Genomic DNA, 21,528 nt, shown 5'->3' with positions numbered 1-21,528 from the left:
AAAATGCACCAATACAAACATCCAATACCAGCGGATACCACATGACGTAAGTCTAGTTAGTGTACACTACTGCGCTAATGAACAAACGACTTAAGCTGGCAGTGAAGGAGCGTCTGCTCACACAGAGAAGTGTTACCAACGGCATGACAGTCGGACACAAACAAAGTCGTTGGTCACTTTAAACATCCTGCCTTAGCACATTCCCACCAAGAAACACTGTGCGATTTTAGCCCGTATTTTAGACATGTACATCTGGCAGGTGCTATACATGCGCAGTCATAACCTGCTCAGGAGCTCCGCTCAGACTGTCACAGAATGAAGCTCATATGCAAGCATGAGCAGTTTCTTTTCAGCAACATCTGCACTCTGAGGTGTCACTCTGAGGTCAACAGAGAAAAGGTCACGGCTTCGGCCTCCTGGTGGCCTCCCTGTTTCTGTTTCACTCATCAGCTTTCATTGTGGTTCAGCATGAAACATCCAAAAGAATTTGTTTTGAAACACTCAATGCCTGGAAATGTGCACTACTGTTCAAATGTCTGGAATCACTTGCCACATTAAGAACTTTTGCAATTTTTTATGCAATACTAAATTATACAGTGCTGACTGAAATATTACAAATTGTTCACCGAAAATATGTTTAGATGTTTTATTTAATGCAAGAAGTCTGTGAACAAGATATTATTAAATGGTAAATAAGACACTGTAGTTGTCCAGTTACAGTAAAGAGCCCATCTCCTACATTTTGTTTGTATTTTATTTTTTTCATCTGAGGTCCACTTGTGATGTTCATTTGATTTTACGTAGCAAAAACAGTTGGAATTCATTTTTACATGATTTTTTATCTCTTAGAATTAAACAGGCTGTTCTTGTTACTTGTGCCTTTAAGACTGATATATGTAAATGACTTCTGTTTTGATTGGTTACCCTGTATTGTGTATCTGTGTGGGGCTAAATTACTGTAGGCTGAATTGGAGGATCTATGTAAGTGACATCATAAAAACAATAAATACAAACCAGGCTGTTTTGGCAACATAGTTTCCATTCTTGGACTGTATAGACTGAAAAGTGAGCAGTACTTTTTAAAAAAATGAACAATGTTTACATACTAGATCAACCTATTTAATTTAAAAAAGCAAGGAAAATTAGCAGCCTTCCCCATTTCACATCCAACCACTCGAATGACTTTGTTTACATTTTTATTATGCAGACATTTTGAAAATATTGGAATTCTTCATTAAAAAAAACATATTTTCACACATATACACTGAAACAGGGTCAAAAAGTGTGTTTCTGGGCTGCATCTTCCTATGTTTTAATAACAGCAGTGGTAGCTGGAGAAATGTGATGTGCTCTTCATGCTATACTTTTAGCCTAGTCATCCCTTACGGGGTCCCCTGTGCGTGTTGTCCCCCATACAATTTTAATGGCATGGGCTTAGTTTAACATGATACCACGACTTGCTGAAAGCAAAATACCCCTTCTTTGCCTACTTATAGTCAGGCCTACAAGACCAGTACAGAGACGAATGTGAGTTTCCTCCGATTGCATAAGATCGTAACTTAATGCCTCCCAGCACATGTAATTTAAATGAGCTGAACCTAATCGAGTCGAGTCATTAGGACTGCGCAGGCTTGATCAATGTATAATTAATATGAATCTACTGGCTAAATATGTTTACTGTAAAATACGTACACTGATGCTACATAAATCAGTGTCCAATTCTTCCTATGAAGGGCCCATCAGGAGAGCAAGTGCTGCAAAGCTGTGGGAAACCAGGGAGATTAACCAGAACTAGAAAACAGAAACCTGATACAAGATAGCTGCAAGTAAACGTCATGTGTATATACGTTTCACCAGCCTCCGATCCTGTATGGTAAAGCAATCCAGGCCTAAACTGTCTTCACAAGACCTTTCTGCCACCCTGTCCTGCAGCGAGACGTAGTGTTTAGCCTTTAGTGTTTTCACAGAGGGAACCACTCCTGGACAGGAAATTGATTCAGTGTTTGTCATGAGGCCCAGGCCAGTTTATTGGTTTTATTGGTTTATTCAGTCTACTAGAGCTTGTTACATCATTTAGAACTACCATTAAGGGACTATATACTGAAAAAACATTTGAACATTTCCTCACTTTCCCAAGTGCTATGATGTAGTATGTCATAGGGATGTGCATGAGTACTCAAGCACTCAGTTAACCATTAATTGTGACAGTATTTGAAGACTGGAATCAGTGTTCAGACATTTATTCAGTTTCATCACAGACAGAGGGAGAAAATATACAGAATAATAATTCAATGAAATTTTATGTGTATGAGGACTGTAATCGTCAAGGCTTTGCTGGTAATTGTGAATAAGTATGTATCTTATGTTATGCCACTCTCAATCGTAAGTGCCTCAACATGAGCGCACTGTAAAGGCCGCATTGTTAAAGGGGAATTCTGACCATTTGTAAAAAAAAATTCTTCCTAATTAAATTGTTGAGATGTAAACAAAGTTTGATGTGATATGTTTCACTGTAGAGACTTATAGAAACCAGGGGTTGCAATGTCTACAATGCAAATATAGCCATTTTATTTACTGTCCAAAACTACTAGTGAACCTATGTGTGTAATGTTGATAATGGTGAAATAGAGGTAAATGTTTGGGGGCTATTTTGCCTTATAATGCCCGGCTTGTACCTCTCTGCCATGACTTATAAATCCCAAAATATGTATGTCAAATCAACCATTACACAATGTCTCAGGCATCAGGCAGCATATTCACGTAATAACTTCCTGAGAGATTTCTGTACACCAACCACCACTTTAATGAAATCTGAGTTTGCAAGTTTCTCCAGAATGATGTGTTTCATATGAAGCCACTCTGAATGACTTTGTTTTCATCAAATTTAGAAAAATCTGTGGGACTCCCCTTTATGGGGGTGACTGAGAAAGATGAATCAGCTCGGCTTTGTTGCTAACTAGGCTAACTAATCTAATTTAACAGTTAGCTGATGTTAGCTGGGTCCAGAATGATCAAAATGAATGTCTTGAAACATTATCCACTGAGGAGAAAATACGTCGCATAAGACGATGATTCCTCATTAGCTTCCAGTGTTGTAGCCGTTAGCTGTTTTAGATCACAGGCAGCCTCTGTTCCTAATCCAACACAAAAAACTACCTATTTTCCTCAGGTTTTGTAATACCTTTTCAAATGTATTCCTCTGCTTGTGACTAATTTTTGTACTACTGATTTTTCTAGCCTCTTAACTCCAGTGCTAACGCCTAAAAGAGCCTCCAGCTCCAACCATATGTTAATTTTGGCTGAGGAACTTTTTCTGGCCGTTTTTCCTTAGCTGCAGCTAACCGAATATCTGTTATTAACTTTTGCGGACACTCAAATCAGATCTGGTTTAAAGGGAGCCTGGCCACTGCCAATTTTTTCTTATTAATTCGAAAACATGACTGCAAAACCACAGAGGACGGCCACAAACAAGTTTTCAGTGAATGGAGCTAAATGGCTAAAAACAAAAAGTTTGAATAGTTTCTAACCCCTTGTCCAGGACATTAATTTTAGAAAGAAGAATGTATTTCACTGAAAAAGCAAAGAGAACTTTCCTGTAAATTTCTTTTACTGAGTGCTGAATTGGCTGAATGACGTGGTTCGTGCTCACTGACGTCATGAACGTACGAGTCAAGGTGGCAGCGTTTCTGGATCCTGTTTATATACAGTTTCTTCTTTACATGATAGAGTTGTTACTTGCATTTGTGGATGCAGAGACAAACTGTGTTCACAGACAGTGGTTTTTGGAAGTGTTCCTGAGCCCATGCAGTGATTTCCACTACAGAATCATGTCTGTTTTTAATGCAGTGCCGCCTGAGGGCCCAAAGGCCACGCCCAGCCAGTAGTGGTTTTCGTCCTTGTCCCTTGCTTACAGAGATTTCTTTGGATTCTCTGACTCTTTTGATGATATTATGTACCACAGATGATGAAATCCCCAAGTTCTTTGCTATTTTACATTGAGAAACTTTATTCTTGAATTGTTTTACTGTTTGCCTGCACAGTCTTTCACGGTGTGTTGAACCCCTCCCCATCTTTACTTCTGAAAGACTCTGAGAGATTTTTTATACCCAATCATGTTACTGACCTGTTGCCAATTAACTTTACTAGTTGTGAGACGTTCCACCAGGGTTTTTTTATAGTTTTACACAACTTTACCAGTCTCTCGTTGCCCCCCGTCCCAACTGTTTTGAAACGTGTTACTGACATCACATTCAAAATGGGCATATTTAAAAATAAATAAATAAATAAATTCTTCAGTTTCAACATCTGATATGTTGACTTTGTACTATTTTCAATAAAATATAGGTATAAATGATTTGCACATAATTGCATTCTGTTTTTATTTAGATTTTGCACAGCGTACCAACTTTTTTTAGAAATGGGGTTGTAAGCAAGCTAATAATAAATATGGCTACATTTTAATGCATTTTCATAAATCTTTATAGCCACATGTATGATGCCTAACAAGTGCATTATAACATGTTATGAACGTACTGATGCATTTTTATAGACATAGCAAGTGTTTCTGAATTTTTTGATCATGCTTTTATTCACAGTCAAATTAGAATTTTTTTACTGTTTCATAAAAAAAATAAGTAGTTCCATGTAACCAAATAATTAAAAAAAAAAGATTCAAAAAATCACTTTTAGGTATGTGGTTTGATTAATTTGAAATAAAACACAGATTTGTGCCCAGGCAAGCTTACAGAATATATGGATAAAGGGAAATGTATCCTTTATAATGTGAGACCTATTTCAGGCACATTCAGTCAAAGACGAAACTGATGTACCTGCAGAATCAAAACGGCGGTGTATGTCGCCCTCTTGTGGCCAACTTTTCTACAGCAGTCACAAAAAATATCCCTACACACAGTTACTGCGCTCATTACTGCCACATTGAGGAGGGAGTAGCTCAAAACATTTAATTTACCAGGCTTTCTTTTACTTTTACATAATAAATGACTAACTACTAATTAATTACATCTTAACTACTTTGTTTTTTGTAATAGATAGGATGGAGATGTCCTGGTTAAAATCATAAAGGAAATGTAGGCAATTTGGTTTAGCCGTAGACTTTTTTTTTCTTATGAATGTGATATTCCCTCATTATGAAGAAAAGTTGCTTAATAAAGCATACATTACCTAGCCTGAAATAAAATATTACCAGAGCCAGTTTAAGGGAAGCCCGGCCTCCCATTATATCAAAAAAAAACGCTAGAGGGCGCCCGCGAGCGAATCCTCAATGAATGGTGAATAAAGCTAAACTGCTAAGAACGAAAAATGAAAGATGTTCCTCACTGTTTGTGCTGGACCTTCCTGTAATTTTGGAATGTAACAGGATCTTTACCATTAAAAAACTCTCCCATATACAGTAAACAGGTTTGGGGAAGTAGGACTCTTTCACTGCTGCTACTGAGTGCTGATTGGTTGGCGAGCTGAGCCGCTCATTGGCTGAGTGAAGTGTGTATGAATGTACCTGAGGGGACCGTTAGAAGCGTGTTTTTCTAACACTGAAAAAGGTGTAAAGCACGTGTATTAATAATCGACCTACTTATTCTGTTAGCTAGGTTTTAATACATAAGTGCACATTTACGAACGAAAACCCATTTTGTCCCCTTTTATATTATATATATAATCCATTAATCATGAAATTATGAAACTAGGTTTTTTTAAAATTATGAAAAAAGTAAAAAACGTCAGTAATGGTTTTTGCATGACTGACGATATTTTACTGAACACAGAACAGAAAACAGAGCCTCTCATATATATATGGATGGATAGATAGATAGATAGATAGATAGATAGATAGATAGATAGATAGATGTGTGTCTGAATTAACTGAATTAATTTTTATAAATCATTAATCTACTTTCCTCACCACACATTTTCTGATATTTCATCAAATAGTTCAACTTTTTTTAATTTAATTAAATTTTTCCCAGATGAAAATTCGACTTATTTCACGCGCGCACCCACCCGCACACAGAGACCTTACGTCAATTCCGCGCGACGTCAAAGCGTGAGCCACGTGGGAGGCGACTCCTGCTCGGCGGGGTAAACAGCTGCAGCGCGAGGCGCTTTTCTACCTCACAGACTCACAGATTTACCCCTTTTCTCTTTTTTTGTAACGGAGACAGCGGCTGAGTGACGAAGGACGGGTTCCTTTGGCTCGGCGCTTCCCCCGGATCATGCCCCACGACCCCGATCCTCCTCCGGCGAAGAAGTTTAAGCCGGGCTCTCCTTTCTCCCGCCTCGACAAGAAGCCTGGAATGCTGCTGCCCAGGAAAGGAAACGCTGCGATCCCCATAGACGCTCAGAGGAAACAGCTCCCGATCTACCAGGCCAAGTCTCAGCTCATCAGTCAGCTAAGGCAGCTCCAGAATGCCGTCCTCATAGGTAAGAACGAGGGCGAAGTCGGCTTCCTATTCGCCAGCTGCTTCCTCGAATTTTCCCGTTCCACCTTAAATGGTGCCCCGGTTTAAATTCGAACAAGAAGCTGGCGAATAAGAAGCCGGCTTTCAGACCTGTCATCAAAGATATTAAGGGAAACGCTAAGCTGATTGTAGCTTCTTGGTCGAATTTTTCGTTCCACCTTAAATGGTGCAGCAGTTACGAGCGCTAGAATATGATTCCTGCTGTACCTTTTAAGGTGGAACGGAAAAAATAAGAAGCTAACTTCAGCTTGTGAATGAAACTACACAACAGAATAACAGCTATTATTATAAGTGGCTATTATTATTATTATTATTAATATTAGTGGTAATAGTAGTAACAGTTAGTATTTATAATGTTAGTGTGTAACATTAAACTACTGTGTAAACAACCAAAACCATATCCTCCTTTAAATGGAACCCAAGCAGCTCTGGGACAATTTTTAGTGTTCAGAACTTTAAGGGAAATCCCACAGACTTTTCACAGTTTCTGTGTAAGTATGTATGTCATAAAGATGTAAACAAACTCATCCAGAGTAATACGAAGTGAAATATTCCCTTCTAGAGGTCCAAGTTAAAATGTTTCGCAGCAGTGGTGACGGGACCCAGACGTTTGAGGAGTTTACTGCTTGTAAAAGACACCTTATTGAGAATTATTACACTTGTTGATTACACTCTGTCTGATGTCTGGGACATTGTTTTCCAGTATTTTTGAAGTTTTGGCTTGAAACATTTTTAAATCCAGTAATGGCAGAGACGTACATACAAGGTGCTGTGAGTCAAAATAGTCCCAAAGAAAAGATTTGCTACTATTTTACTATTCTCAACGTTACATAGAAACATTCTGAAGACAGATGTATGTATTTTTGGATAGGAAATGAAATGGTTATAGACTTTGCCACCATCACCACCACTGTAAAGACATCTAACTTTGTTTCTGAATGATGAACCATTTCACATTAAACCCGAATGACTCTATACATCTCAACTGAATTATACAACGTTTTGAAAAATTGGTGGAATTCCCCTTTAAGGCTTTAGGTTTGTTATTCAGTAGTATTAATAACAGGTGTGTTATATTTAGGTTCACAGGTGTATAAATTTACTATTTAATGTCCAGCTGTTGCATAGTCTCATCCAGCTGTATGTATGGACTGCTCTACCTGCAGGAGAGACGGGCTCTGGAAAAACCACGCAGATTCCTCAGTACCTGTATGAAGCTGGAATTGGTCGGCAGGGCCTTATCGCGGTCACTCAGCCTCGCCGTGTGGCTGCCATCTCTCTGGCAGGGAGAGTGGCTCAGGAGAAGAACAGTACACTGGGAAAGCTGGTAAGTCTTACTGACCTTATTATATACAGTCATATATTCACAAGTGGTGAGCACAACTAGAGTTGGCATAAGGTCACCCTCAAGTAAAAGTACTACTTCTGTGACACAATGACTTAAGCAGATAAGCAAATGTAGCTACTGAAAACTAACTTGAGAAAAAGGGAAAATAGTTGAAAAATATCAGCTCTAAAAACTCAAAGCACCACATTATTATACAGTCGTAGAATTTTCTCCATGCAGCATCTGTCAGCACAGGAAAGTTAAGTGCTGTTTTTCTCATTTGAGGATCTTTTCAGTCCAAAAATAACACGCTAAACCTCGAGTGACAGCTGTGAGCAACAACAAAGCTGTACAGGTGCTGAACTGACAGAACAGAGTGAAATAAAGTACCGAAAGGGGAATTAGGAACTATAAATGAATGTCTAAAAGCAGAGTAAAGAACAGGTTCTTTCTTTATGAATATATGTGAGCATAAATAAGTTTTTACATAGCGCCATTTTATCAAAAATTTACTTAAGTATATAGATCAGGGTCGATCATCCACTACTGTACTTTACTGTACTGTACTGTATTTGCCTTTGATCTGAATGCATGTTCTTTTGATGACTTCTGAAGCTTTTTAAATGGGTTTGTTCGATAAACAAGGAATACTTTACACACTTAAGATATTTGTTATTCAGTAGTTGTAATATCAGCACATATGTCAGAATTACATGTTTATAGTTAAATTATATTCTGTATAATCCAAAGCACACTTTCCATGCCTGAGAAAGAAGCTATCCAAACTGAAATGTTTACAGTAGTTTTCTGCATTTTGTTTCACCTTATTAACAAAGTGGCCTAAACTATTTTCAGTGTTTTTTTTTTTGTTTTTTTTTTTGTTTTTTTAAATGTGTGAGCCTTGTCCTGAACAAAATTAAATAACTTTTTCGCATGTTTTACTGCAAAGGCTGTCTGTCATTTTGCATCATGGAATTAGTTGAAACTGTGTATTTGAAGTTATGTGAGCTGCAAACTGAATCTGACTTAATTTTGATACTTAATATAAATTATTATTTGAGGTTCCCTCAAAAGAATAACTCATAACAATTGATTTGTTGAAGTGTTTGCCACATGTAAATGCATGCTCAAATCTGAATACACATTAGATGTATCTTACCAGTTCCGTATCATTGCTGACAGAACGAAACCTTTACAGGACAAGCAAAAAACATTCTGAACTTATAACGAAAGATACTGTAAAATGATATTTTTCCAAGTAATTTTTGGCTATTTCTGCTGGTGCGTTCATTATGAAATTTTCGCACAATATAAAGGGCAGCTGTGTTTGTGAATTATGTAGAAACATAAAACTGCAACAATATAATACTTTTATTCTTTAGTACAAATGTTTTATTCTTATTCTTAGATGTCAGATTTTAGCAAAATTACATCTAATTATTTCTGTTCATACTCAATGCCATAAGATTTTCCACACAAGTACTGCTAAGTGGGTGTTGTTGCTGTTAACTGTCCATAACTTTCCAGAAGGTTTGTTGTTACAATTTCCTCCATTTCTCAGGTGGGCTACACTGTAAGATTTGAAGATGTGACGTCCTCTGAGACCAAGATCAAGTTCATGACTGACGGCATGCTGCTGAGAGAGGCGATAGGAGACCCTCTACTGCTGCGCTATACTGTGGTGATCCTGGACGAGGCTCATGAACGTACCATCCACACGGACGTCCTCTTTGGCGTGGTGAAGAGTGCCCAGCGCAAACGCAGAGAGCAGAATAAGATACCTCTAAAGGTGAACTAACATAGGGTGGCTTATGAGCTTGAAACCATCCATCACTGTAATTTACCACAAACTAAACTCCACTCATTGATCCCCAGGTCCTCGTGATGTCTGCCACCATGGATGTGGACCTGTTTTCTCAGTATTTCAATAAGTCCCCCGTGCTGTACCTGGAGGGTAGGCAGCATCCTATTCAGATCTACTATACCAAGCAGCCCCAGTCTGATTATCTACAGGCAGCGCTGGTCTCCATCTTTCAGATCCACCAGGTTAGTGGTTAGTGACTTTCACTGAGGAAACCATTGCACATTATGTCATTTGGATACATCACTATTTTTCTAACAGTCTTCTTCACAACTGATTAAGGGGTTACTAAGTAGCCTTTTAAGGGGAGGGGAGTAGCATAGCGCCAAGCACGGTCATCTTTTTGTGAGGAGCACTGGAGGTGCCCTGAGAAAGTTCCACTCAAAGCACCAATGTGTTATGGAGGAAGGATTAGCAGTTGCAGTTGCAAGCCTGAACTCCATTATTTCACAAAACGAAATGATCAGCTTTTTAAGTTTAGCATGTTTTAGCTCGCAGCACTGTGCTTGCTAGTCAGGATAATTTTCTAAAAAGGCAGCTGCCAGAGTTTTCTGCCTGTTGGTATAAATAGTATTCCTAGCTTATTATTCTAGCTTCTTACGTTTGCTTTACGCAGTGAAACTTTCATGCAACCTTAGTTGCTTGAAACCTACATGAAACTAAATTGCACTTGAGATGCATAATGTAATGCGGAATTCTGCAACTCATTCAAAACTCAGCTGCAACAGTTGCAACCATATCAACTTTGTAAAACAAGCGTCATAAAACAATAAAATTGCCAATAAGGCATCATGTGACCACGTCAAATGACTTGTTTTTAAACCGTTAATCTCGCCAGATCACTGGACAAGAAAACCATCAAACCATCAAAAAATAATAGAAAAAAGAATGACAATGATGACTGAGAAAACATATGACGATGAATGTTGCAAACGTTGCAGCACCTCACAGATGACTTCTCGAATTATACAGCTGCTCACTTGGCTATCTAATGGAGTAATTGAATTTGTTGCGTGCAACATGGATTGATTTTGAATTGCTTTGTGTATCTGTGAAATTGCATGGAAATTATGTTGCAGGCAACTCAAGAAGTTGCATGGAAACTTCATTGTGTAAAGCCAGCCTTAGATGTTAAAAATTCAGCATATTTACATTTCCAACAGTAGTACTGCTTGGCAACGGAAAAAGGGCAGCCGTAAACAGCCTTCAGTAAACACAGTGTGAACTAGGGATGCATTGATACTGGCTGATGCTGATAATGTTTTTCATATACAGTCATATGTCTTGATGTCAAAGCCAATACTTTAACATTTCTAAAACATAGAAATTGGGACTAAATTTGCCAGGATTAGCATTACAGAAATGTAAAATTTATTTGTATGGGATCACAAATGAAGTGAAAAGCCAGTATTTTAGCAGAGTAATTTACTTATAAACTAACACAATAAATCAATTAGAGAAAAACCTGTACAGTGCAGGACCTCCCCCAGTATATACAGTCTACACAAGAGTGCCCTGATAGTTCTTTCTGGTAGGACTACATGGAATATGGGCCTGAGAAACTACATTAGACAGGAAAAATAACTCATTAAGCTGGTGAATTGTATTTTAATGTTTCTTTCCTTTGGCCATGCAGGAAGCCCCTCTATCTCATGACATTCTGGTGTTTATGACGGGTCAGGAGGAGATTGAGGCGCTGGCTCGTACCTGTCGGGACATCGCCAAGCACCTGCCGGACACATGTGGACCAATGACTGTCATCCCCCTGTATGCCTCACTACCTCCTGCCCAGCAGCTCAGGGTCTTTCAACCTGCGCCTAAGGTAACCATAACAACACAACCTTCTAATGTTCTCTGAGGTTCATGAAGCAAAAACTTGTCATATTTCACTTGTCATTCCGGTGCTGTTATACAGTATAAATGGAAATGATCAAACTAGTGGGGAAGGGTACAGAAAGATACAGTATGTAAACCAAAACAAAATAAAAAATGCTACGTATTTCTGAAAGATTTTTTATTTGGTAGTTACTTTTAATTTGAACTTATCTTCTGTGTGTCTGAATAGCAGGTAATCACAGCTGCTGTGTGAAGAATAAGACACGCATTTTTATTTTTTGAGTGTCAATGAATGTTTTGCATTTTGTACCTACACCTACAAGTTCTATTCGTTTTTTTCATACATTTCCCAAATTGTAATCGAAATATCCATAAGATGGACCTTTTAAAGTTGCCCTTGCACAATTGGTTTAAAATCCTTGTTATATAATGTGTATTAATGATCTTTCTTTGTATGTCAGGGATGTCGGAAAGTCATTCTTTCAACCAACATTGCAGAAACGTCCATAACCATCTCTGGTATCAAATTCGTCATTGACACAGGGATGGTGAAAGCCAAGCGTTATAATCCAGGTGAGCTCCCAGTGTCCAGCAGTCGAATACATACTCTGTATTACTTGTAATTGCAGCTATAAGAAATGGGGGCTTCTTGTTACAGTAGCAGTAGAGCTTCCACTGCTTTTAGATGGTGCTCCCTGACCAAGAATTGTCATGTATGCTGTTGGTCAGTCGTAAGTTATTACTGTATGTAAATACATTATTGCACACATGCTAATTCTCCAGCTTTAAAATGAGTCAGAGAGTCTTGTCTAAGCAGTCATATGTTAACCCTCTTTCATGACGCTGATGGTGTGATATTCTGTTTTTGCTATATATTTGTCAGATAGTGGTTTAGAGGTGTTGGCGGTGCAGCGGGTGTCTAAAGCACAGGCATGGCAGCGGGCAGGCAGGGCAGGCAGAGAGGACTCGGGCTCCTGCTACCGTCTTTACACAGAGGAAGAGTTTGACAACCTAGCCAACATGACTGTGCCTGAAATACAAAGGTATTTCATACTGATCATACATTTCACATAGAATATGCTTGCACTTTGCACCACTTTTAAGGATGTACAAACTACTCTGCGTCTGATTCACTAAACATTCATACGACATGGAAACAAGTGGAGGTTTGTGTGCAAGCAATGAATTAGCTTCAGTGAAATCAAGTGCCAGCCTACCAGGACCTCATTTGCGCAGGTGTTTCGGTAGAGAGCCAATAAGACGACAGCGTTCAGTGGCTCATGAGCCAATTGCTGTGCTTGTAGGTTGAACAGTGAGCAGTAACTTTATATTTTTAGAATTATGACAGCTGAAAAGAATAAAATGTGAAATATACAAAATGTCTTTGTTTTTTAGTGTCATGTTTTAGTGTGATTGTTTTCCTGAAATAACATATTTAAACACTGTATTGTTGCAGTGTATGAGATGCTTTTACACTGGCTGTGGTTAGTATTGTTTATTTTTTGGGTGATGTCAGTTGTACAAAACAAAAGCATGTCTAATGTCTTTAAATGGGCCATGGAATATTTGCAGCATTTGTTTATACCAGTGTGCATGTAAAATAAGTACATGCACATTTGTGCTGGATTGGCATGCGCACAGTTTATTCGTATTATTGTTATTTTCTATTCCTATTTTTATTAGTTAACTACAATTCAAGCATTTTTTCAGGTTATTAAATTAGGGCGCTCAAATTTACACACGCTTTGACAAGACGTGAGTGTCATTGTACAGGTACGCAAATATGAAATTGATGAATAACATGAATAACTGTCAGTGAAATTTGCAGTTATTTTACAATCAAATTTGACCATATGCAACTTTAATGAATCTCCATTAGGTGTGTTACTTTGGTGGATATATGCACTGTAAGTACAGTAAAATAACAAAAACAAGTGTCAGAAAACTTTTTTCTTCTCACTTTAACATGCCTTCAGTGGAAAAACTTTTTTTCATTTGTCTCCTGAAGCAGATAACAGGCAATAAGTTCCAAATATCTTTTGCATTGTTGCATGGAAATCATATCAGAATGTTGAAAGCCATATAAATGTTTCATTTTAAAAATGATTTTTCTAGATATGCTCTTCTGTAAGCTTTATATTTGATCTGATTGTGGTTACTTCTAAGCATGTAATGTGATGGTCACTGAATATTTCTCATTGGAGTCATCTGTTCTCTGTGGGGTTTGTAGATGTAACTTGGCTGGTGTTATACTGCAGCTGCTGGCTCTGGGTGTTCCTGATGTGCTAAATTTTGACTTCATGTCCAAGCCTTCACCTGGTAAGAGTCTCATGTTTATAGCTCCTTTCACACATGCCCTTTTTTACATAGGAATTGAATAGTAATTAAGTAAAAAAGGTGGCAATCTACCTGGATGAGACCTAGTAGAATTCCTGCCAACACATTACTGGGGAAAGTTTAGTAAAGTTTTGGCTTCTGTTGTTTTTACGGTTAAGTTTCAGTGTTCATCAGTAAGAATGAAAAGAATGCAGGAGTGTACTTTGTACATGATTCTGGTGAAGGACTGTTCTAGATAAACCTGCACTTAGTAAGTCTGGGCGATAGGGCAGTGTAATCAGATATCATTGATGATTGACTTGTAACTCAGTGACTTTGCTTAAAAGATGAAAATTGCTGTGGAGGGAAACTGACAGGAACTAGAGCCGACTAATTTACTGTTAAACAGTTGCTAAATATGATTGGAAATTGGTCTTCGCGTTCCTTTAAGACACTGGCCCTCCAGGACTGGAGTTCCACCCCCTACATTATGGCATTAAGAAAGTCAATGAGATGGACATTGTTTGGGACTGTATGAGGTACAGAAAAACAGAAGGTGCTTATGGACTGGCAGCACTAGTGAGGCTTCTAATTGTTATTGAACAGAGTCGATGCGAATGGCGGTGGAGCAGCTGGATCTGCTGGGGGCTGTAGAGAGGAAGGATGATCAAGTCTCTCTCACTCCTCTGGGCAAGAAAATGGCCTGCTTCCCTTTGGAGCCCCGCTTTGCAAAAGTAAGATAGGATCATTTCCTGTATCTGTATGTGGTTTCCAAAAACAGTGTTTGATGGCTTTTTTAGCTTTTTTAGTACAGTAAAAAATGAGTAAATAAGTAACTCCTTCTCTAAAATATTGAATATAGGCATTTTTCTGCACATTTTAGTGCACAATTTCTATGTATTTGCCAAGTTTACATACTGTGGGAGAAGGAGTAAAACATATGTGCCAAATCTTTTGCACAGGCCACATTTTAGTTTTTTTTTTCAACAATATTGTAAATTCAGCAAATAAACATCAGTTGTGCATTAGAACGCTTGCTCTCTAAGGATGTGTACTTTTTTTCACTCAGAAAATCAACAGAACATGTCATTTGACGAGGGGTGCCCAAACTTTTGCATATGTTTGCATACTATTTGATATGACAGTGACCGTTTGCCTATGTCCTTGTTGTGTAGACCATCCTGATCTCTCCAGAGTTCTCTTGCTCAGAGGAGGTTTTGACCATCGTCTCTCTGCTGTCCGTGGACTCTGTGCTCTATAACCCGCCTGCCCGCAGAGACGAGGTACTCGCCGTGCGCAAGAAATTCATCTCCAGCGAGGGAGATCATATGACCCTCCTCAGCATCTACAGGGCCTTCAAGAAAGTCAGTGGAAATAAGGTATGCAACGCTGTTCCTGTAAGACTTTTACAAGCAATAAATTATCTTTTGCTTATGTCTCATAAATCTGTACAAAACTAGTGTCATGACCAGTGGTCTGTATTGGTTGATTTAAGGCTAGATGATGTTGTGTAGCCACAAAACGCAATTAACTGTTACTGGAGTATGCTCTATATTGTTATTAACGTTTATGTTCATTTCTTTGTGAATTTTTTAATTTATGAGGACATTATTTATTTTCTATTTTATATACCTTAGAATGTGCCCTGAATTTCAATGTGTTTTGAGGTTTAAACAGTGTGTATTGTTTATTTTTTTTTACAGGAATGGTGTAGAGAGAACTTTGTAAACAGCAGGAACATGGGCTTGGTGGCTGAAGTCCGAGGTCAACTAAGAGATATTTGCATTAAGGTACTGCTTGTGTGTTTATAGCTTTCTGAAATAGGCTGAAGAACAAGGAACACTGTTAGGTGCTACTCAGCATCTTGCTGTTTCTATGCTATATTAAACCCAAGTGTTTCCATAGTGATATGAATTCTGTTCTTGAAAAAGTGTTGCTGCACGTCTAATAATAAAGGTGGCATGTGATAGGAAACACAGTAGCACACAGAAAGCAGCAATTTACTATGGCCAGTGTGGACAGTAGTAAAGTATCGCATGGCCTTGTATTGAACCTTATTGTTTATCATAACTTTCTTTAGTCTTTGTTAAACAGTTTTAAGAAGAAGACGACTGGCAGAGCTGTACCAAACTCAGATACCACTAATGTTTTGTGGCAATATAGAATATTCTGTTTTATTCAGTGACCTGTTCAGTAAAACATCATCTGTGCTGTTTTTTGTAGCTGGGGCTGAAGCTGGAGTCCTCACAGTCGGAGCTGGTGAATGTGCGGCGCTGTTTGGCCCATGGCATGTTCACAAATGCAGCTGAACTGCAGCCAGACGGCAGCTACGTGGCTCTGGACACCCACCAGCCCGTGTCCATCCACCCGTCCTCTGTCCTGTTCCAGGCCAAGCCGGCCTACGTGGTCTTCAACGAGCTCCTGCACACCTCTCGCTGCTACATGAGGGACTTGTGCCTGGTGGATGCTGACTGGCTGCATGACGCCGCACCAGAGTACTTTCGACGAAAGCTCCGCACAGCGAAGAGCTAGTGCTGTCAGGGGCCACCAGGGGGTGTCAGTGCTGCTGCTGCTTGACTTCACAGGAATGTTCACGTTGATGTTGTTCCAAACAGTATAGTAGCTGTCACGATAACGGCAAAGCTTTTTGTTCTTCCTTCACAAACTTGACACTGAAGCCCAATGCTGGAGGGGGAATTAGTGGACACTTGTTTACTGGCAGTTGATTGGATGCGAATGAATTGAAGAGTTTTGCTCTTTGTACAAATGAGGGTGTGTTTGACTATTTCTATGGTCAAGCTTTTTTTGAAACGAGGAGTTATTTCTACCTGGTGAGCGTATTTAAGATGTCATGCCTGTTTCTAATGTTACTCTACTGGCAGTAGTGTAGGTTTAGTTTGATGGACATTAGGTGAGCTTGTTTTGTAAAGGTTTCCATTCACCTTGCTGTTTCTGGACACAATTTGCCTATACGCAAACACTGAGGCCTGTGTTGATGGAATAGAGCCTGATCCTTCATCTGTTTTCAGCAGTCTTTATAAATACTGACTTCACTGTCTTTTTCACCCATAATTTAAATGACTTGAATGAATGTTCGTGGCGTAGCGAAGGCCTTACTGCTATATCTCCTATTCAAAACAGCCTATTCACCATACGTGAACACAGATAGGAAGGTGCACAGTTCTTGTGCATTATGTTTCAGGCCGTGCTGTTTTTATACCAAGACTGTATCATATTGACATTGAAATGTTGTCTCTGTCAAAGACCATAGCTGAATAATTACAGTGTCTGCTTATTAACCACAATGCTTAATTGCTGTCAAATGGACCAACTCACATCTCCGTTTAGCAGGAATATTTTGTCATAGGAGGACGAAGATACTGCAAGTGCTTTATACGCTTAAAGTATCAAGGGGGCACAGCAATTTCTGGTTTGCTTGGAAAGAAATTGTAATAGAAGTTGTAATAGCTGTCTGCACACTAAATGCAATGATAAGTTCCGCCATCGGACTAAAGAAACCTCCAGAACCTCGCTGTGGTTATACTGGAGTCATTGCCAATAGCATCTTAGTTCTAGTGCTGCGGTTGGCTTTACTCTAGATTTTGATAGTCTAAAAGTGGCACATAAGCGGTGGTGGTCAACATCACCCTTGGTTAGCTATGCATGCCTTTCTGTAGTATCTGTATACTACTTGCGCCCAGACACTTACTCTGCTTTGACACGATTTATGTTCCACAGGTTGTGGCGGATCATTGCACATCACATTGAAGTACTTCTATATTGATATGCTATGCATGATACATGATGAACAGAATATGACCACTCAGGTTTCTACGGTACGCTGAATGTACCTCCAAATATATTTAGTCTAGTTGTAGGGACTTTTTTAAAAACTTTGTTTATTGAATAGTGCATGTACAAGGCGCGTTCTTCTTACCTTAAGGTTTACTGTGTAGGTTCTGCATCCAAAGTATACAAATATGCTTGAATTTTAAAAATAGGTTTTTATTATTTATATTGTTTACTTTTGTTTTCTTTAAGCAAGAAGGATTCCTCTGACAAATTGACGTTCTCTCAAAAGCTTGTGCTAAAATTAGCTACCAGATATGGATTCAGGCAAAAATTAACCAGCGACATTATTAATGCAGTGTGCAATTTTGACATTTGATGTCATAAGTTCTGAAAAAGCTTTACTCCTCCCCTGTTTAGTTTAAATGGGATTTTCCACATGCTCTTTTAATGAGGAAGGTGGTTGTAAAGTTGCAGTTTGGAGAAGTATGAGTCATTTGGCAAGGCAGAGCATTTAAAGAGATGTGGGCTTTTGTTTTTGCTTTGATTTGCTACAAGATGCCTGACCTTGTTTTTAATAAATAAAAAAATATATATTTCACGTAAATTATTTCAACAGCTTTTGTTTTTTCTTGCATCCTATATTTCTGTCCTGTTATGCTTGAGTGTGTGTATGTGTGTGTGTGTGTGTATATTACACATAGTAGTAATCTCTCTCTCTCTCTCTCTCTCTCTCTCTCTCTCTCTCTATATATATATATATATATATATATATATATATAATATATATATATATATATATATAGTGTGTGTGTATATATTCCCATATTTTTATATTCAGCAATATGGTAATATGGGATCTGGGTCAGCCCTGAAGCCTCATGTGCAGTTCCCTGTACACAGCTTCTTCCATGCCAAGTGGTATACTTAGCTTTTGACTTTGCAATGTGATTGGCTGAGAGGTGTGCTATGAGTTTTCAGGAGGGATGGGGTGGGTCAAACCTGCCCAAAGAATTATAAGTCAGCCTTATGCCTCCCCCACCTTAAACTTTGATAATAATTATAATAATTACAAATCTTGTAGTGAGTTATAGATTTGCATATTTCCAAAAAGCTTGGTAATGCCATTGGCCATTTCTTTCACCATAACTGAATATCCTCTGACCCCCACAAAGAAGGTCCTCCAGTGTTCACCCCAAAGTTATGTGCTTGGTCCTGATTGTCTCAAAAACTAAAATCAGTAATGAAGCTGTGGTACAGCCCAGTAATGCACTGAAGGTGGTGCTGTAGCGTGAGATGTTGGAACTGGGCTGCAGTCCTGCACCTTTCTAATATAGACTTCTAATCTAGCATTCTGAAGGAATTTGGCATTGGCTGGGCTACACCTGTCACTGCTCCACATATCACTATTACAAGTTATGGCTATTCAGCAATATGGGATCTGGGTCAGCTCTGAAGCTTCACGTGCAGTTCCCTGTACACAGCTTGTTCCATGCCAAGTGGTATACTTAGCTTATAGGGTGTTTGTGACAGCGATACTTTTAATTTGCTATTCCTGTCAGATTCCTCCATGATCCTGTTCTTCAGAGCTAAAGAGAGCAGGGCCCAGACCTTTGGTCTTCAGATATCTATCTAGCTTGACATTTCCTTTTAGTGTTGATTAAATCTTTTTAAATGATAAACCAGATCATATGATGCTATAGCAGGATGTTAGAAACCACAGCCTCTGCCATTTCGGTTCTGGGTATACAGCTAAAACACTGCAGCAGGTTTGACTAAAAAAGTGACAAGTCATGAAAGTGTGATAATGAGTTATCACAGTGGAGTATATATATATATATATATATATATATATATATATATTCTATTGTTTTACCTATGCTCTGGTGCAACTCATCATGAACTCATTATACCATTTATGCAGCACATCAGTGCCTAGTATGTGGGTGAAAATAACTGTTCTTATTTAATGTTAAACCAGGGGTCACCAGACCGCTAGTTTAACATTAAATAAGAGGGGATCTATCTTCCTGCAGGTTCCATCTCCAAACCAGATCTTACACACCGCATTCAGCTAATCAAGAACTTCTGAAGACAATAATTATATGAATCAGGTTGGGGTCAGTTAAGTTTAGAGCCAAAGTTAGATCTCCAGGAACAGGCTTGGTTACCTCTGTTATAAACCAGCAGGGTCAACATCTAGAGCAGGGGTCACCAATCTTATCCGCACAGGGCTAGTGCACCTGCAGGTTTTCATTCCAGCCAAGCAGGAGCACACCTCATATGACGACCAATTGTTTGACGATGGAGAGTAACTAAATAAAACAAATGAAATCAGGTGATCTGGCTGGAATGAAAACCTGAAGCCACACCTGCTCTTTGCAGACAAGACTGGTGAACTGCAGTTGTTCAGTGGAGCAATGGAGAGGTTGAATTGAAGAGGTTTGCTCTTAGTACAAATTAGGGTGCTTTAAACTTTGTAGTCAAGCTTTTTTTTTTCTTTTTTTTAAGAAAAAGAGTGTCTGGTTCTCATGTTACTCTGCTGACAGTAGTGGTTCCACAGCTTAGGTGAGCTTGTTCTGTCAACATGTGCATGTTTCCATCCACAGGTCAACCTCAGTTCACGAAACAACTCTGAGTAGCTGTGATCTAACACACCTGATTCAGCTAATCAAGACAATAATTACTATAATCAGGTGGGGGTTGATTAGGGTTGGAGCTAAAATCAACAGGAAGGTAGACTTTCCGGAATTGGGTTGGCGACTACTGTGTTAAACCATCAGAATCAAAACCATCAGGGGTCACTAATCTTATCTTCAAAGGGCCAGTGTGGCTGCAGGCTGCAGAAGCTCACCTAATTCCAGTTGTTTGAAAGCTGGCTTCAGCTATAGCTATATGAGATGAGCTTCTGCTTGGGTGGAATGAAAATCTCCTCCACATCTGCTCTTTGCAGATAAGACTTGTGATATCTGCTCTAGAGGGCTGCTGGTTTGTTTTCCCTTCAAGATGCCTCATTTAGCAGCTTATCATGAAAACCAAAGGTTGATGTGTTTTAGATGAGAGGAAAAACCTACTTGTAAATCTCCTTGCACTGTCATATCATTGGCTAATGATCAACTCCATTTTGAACTGAATCTGGGGTGTTGGAATAGGAAAACACAAACAAGGTAGGGACAACAAGACTGTGACAAGGACTGTGGTGGTGGTGGTGGGCAACATCACCCTTGGTTAGCCATGCACACTTTCCTGTAGTATCTGTATACAACTTGTGCCTGGACACTTGCTCTGCTTTGACACGATTTATGTTCCAGGTTGTGGCATATCATTGCACATCATGTTGAAGTACTTCTATATTGGGATTATAGGTGAGCAACATGGCAAAATACAGTGTCGCAATACTTTAAGAAATTTTCATAATACACAATATGTCACAATATTTCTTTTTTCAGAAATCTGTTCAGTTAAAACTGAGAAGAAAAGTAGCAAAAACTGTAAATGCAATGCTTTTAATTCAGTATTTGGCATACTGTGTTGCATTAAATCCAGTCAAACTGGACTAATTTTACTCTCTTTACAATGAAACAGGCAGTTTGTCAGTGCTCTACACATATGATATCCATGGGACATAATTTATCATGATAGTGTCATATTGTCCAGCCCTTATCAGTATGCTTTGCATATGACCACTCAGGTTTCTATGGCGCACTGAATGTACCTCTAAATATATTAGATGCAGTTGTGGGGACTTTTTGAAAAGCTAAGATAGTTAATAGTGCATGTTTGATTCCTCAGCAGAGTTTAATAGAAGCTCCACAGCTTGAATCATGTAGGGTTTTCACTGTCACATCATTGGCTAAGTATCAACTCCCTTTAGAGCTGAATATGGGGTGTTGGAGCAGGAAAATACAAAACCAACAGTACAACCA

The 21,528-nt window shown here is 38.8% G+C and overlaps 1 protein-coding gene across 1 annotated transcript; it reads left to right on the top strand.

Moving 5' to 3' along the window:
• Positions 1-6,077: 6,077 nt before the first annotated feature.
• Positions 6,078-18,208, top strand: dhx33 (DEAH (Asp-Glu-Ala-His) box polypeptide 33). Its single transcript, XM_036580503.1, has 12 exons — positions 6,078-6,435; positions 7,640-7,800; positions 9,362-9,589; positions 9,676-9,846; positions 11,298-11,483; positions 11,959-12,070; positions 12,381-12,540; positions 13,728-13,816; positions 14,420-14,547; positions 14,989-15,192; positions 15,517-15,603; positions 16,037-18,208. The coding sequence occupies exons 1-12, from the start codon at positions 6,228-6,230 to the stop codon at positions 16,343-16,345; spliced, it is 2,043 nt and encodes a 680-aa protein (XP_036436396.1). The 5' UTR covers positions 6,078-6,227; the 3' UTR covers positions 16,346-18,208.
• The last annotated feature ends 3,320 nt before the right edge of the window (positions 18,209-21,528 follow it).

The sequence above is a fragment of the Colossoma macropomum genome, unplaced genomic scaffold (assembly GCF_904425465.1).
Source record: "Colossoma macropomum unplaced genomic scaffold, Colossoma_macropomum, whole genome shotgun sequence".
Classification (NCBI taxonomy): domain Eukaryota; kingdom Metazoa; phylum Chordata; class Actinopteri; order Characiformes; family Serrasalmidae; genus Colossoma; species Colossoma macropomum.
Note: the sequence above shows the minus strand (reverse complement) of the source record. Positions and strands in the feature narration are given on the sequence as shown.

What these genes read in the sequence shown, in the direction of transcription:
- dhx33 (XM_036580503.1), top strand. Translation starts at nt 6,228, where the DNA reads ATGCCCCACGACCCCGATCCTCCTCCGGCGAAGAAGTTTAAGCCGGGC. An exon ending in CATGTCCAAGCCTTCACCTG is followed by an intron (nt 13,817 to 14,419) that starts GTAAGAGTCTCA and finishes GTTATTGAACAG; the next exon opens with AGTCGATGCGAATGGCGGTG. An exon ending in AGAAAGTCAGTGGAAATAAG is followed by an intron (nt 15,193 to 15,516) that starts GTATGCAACGCT and finishes TTTTTTTTACAG; the next exon opens with GAATGGTGTAGAGAGAACTT.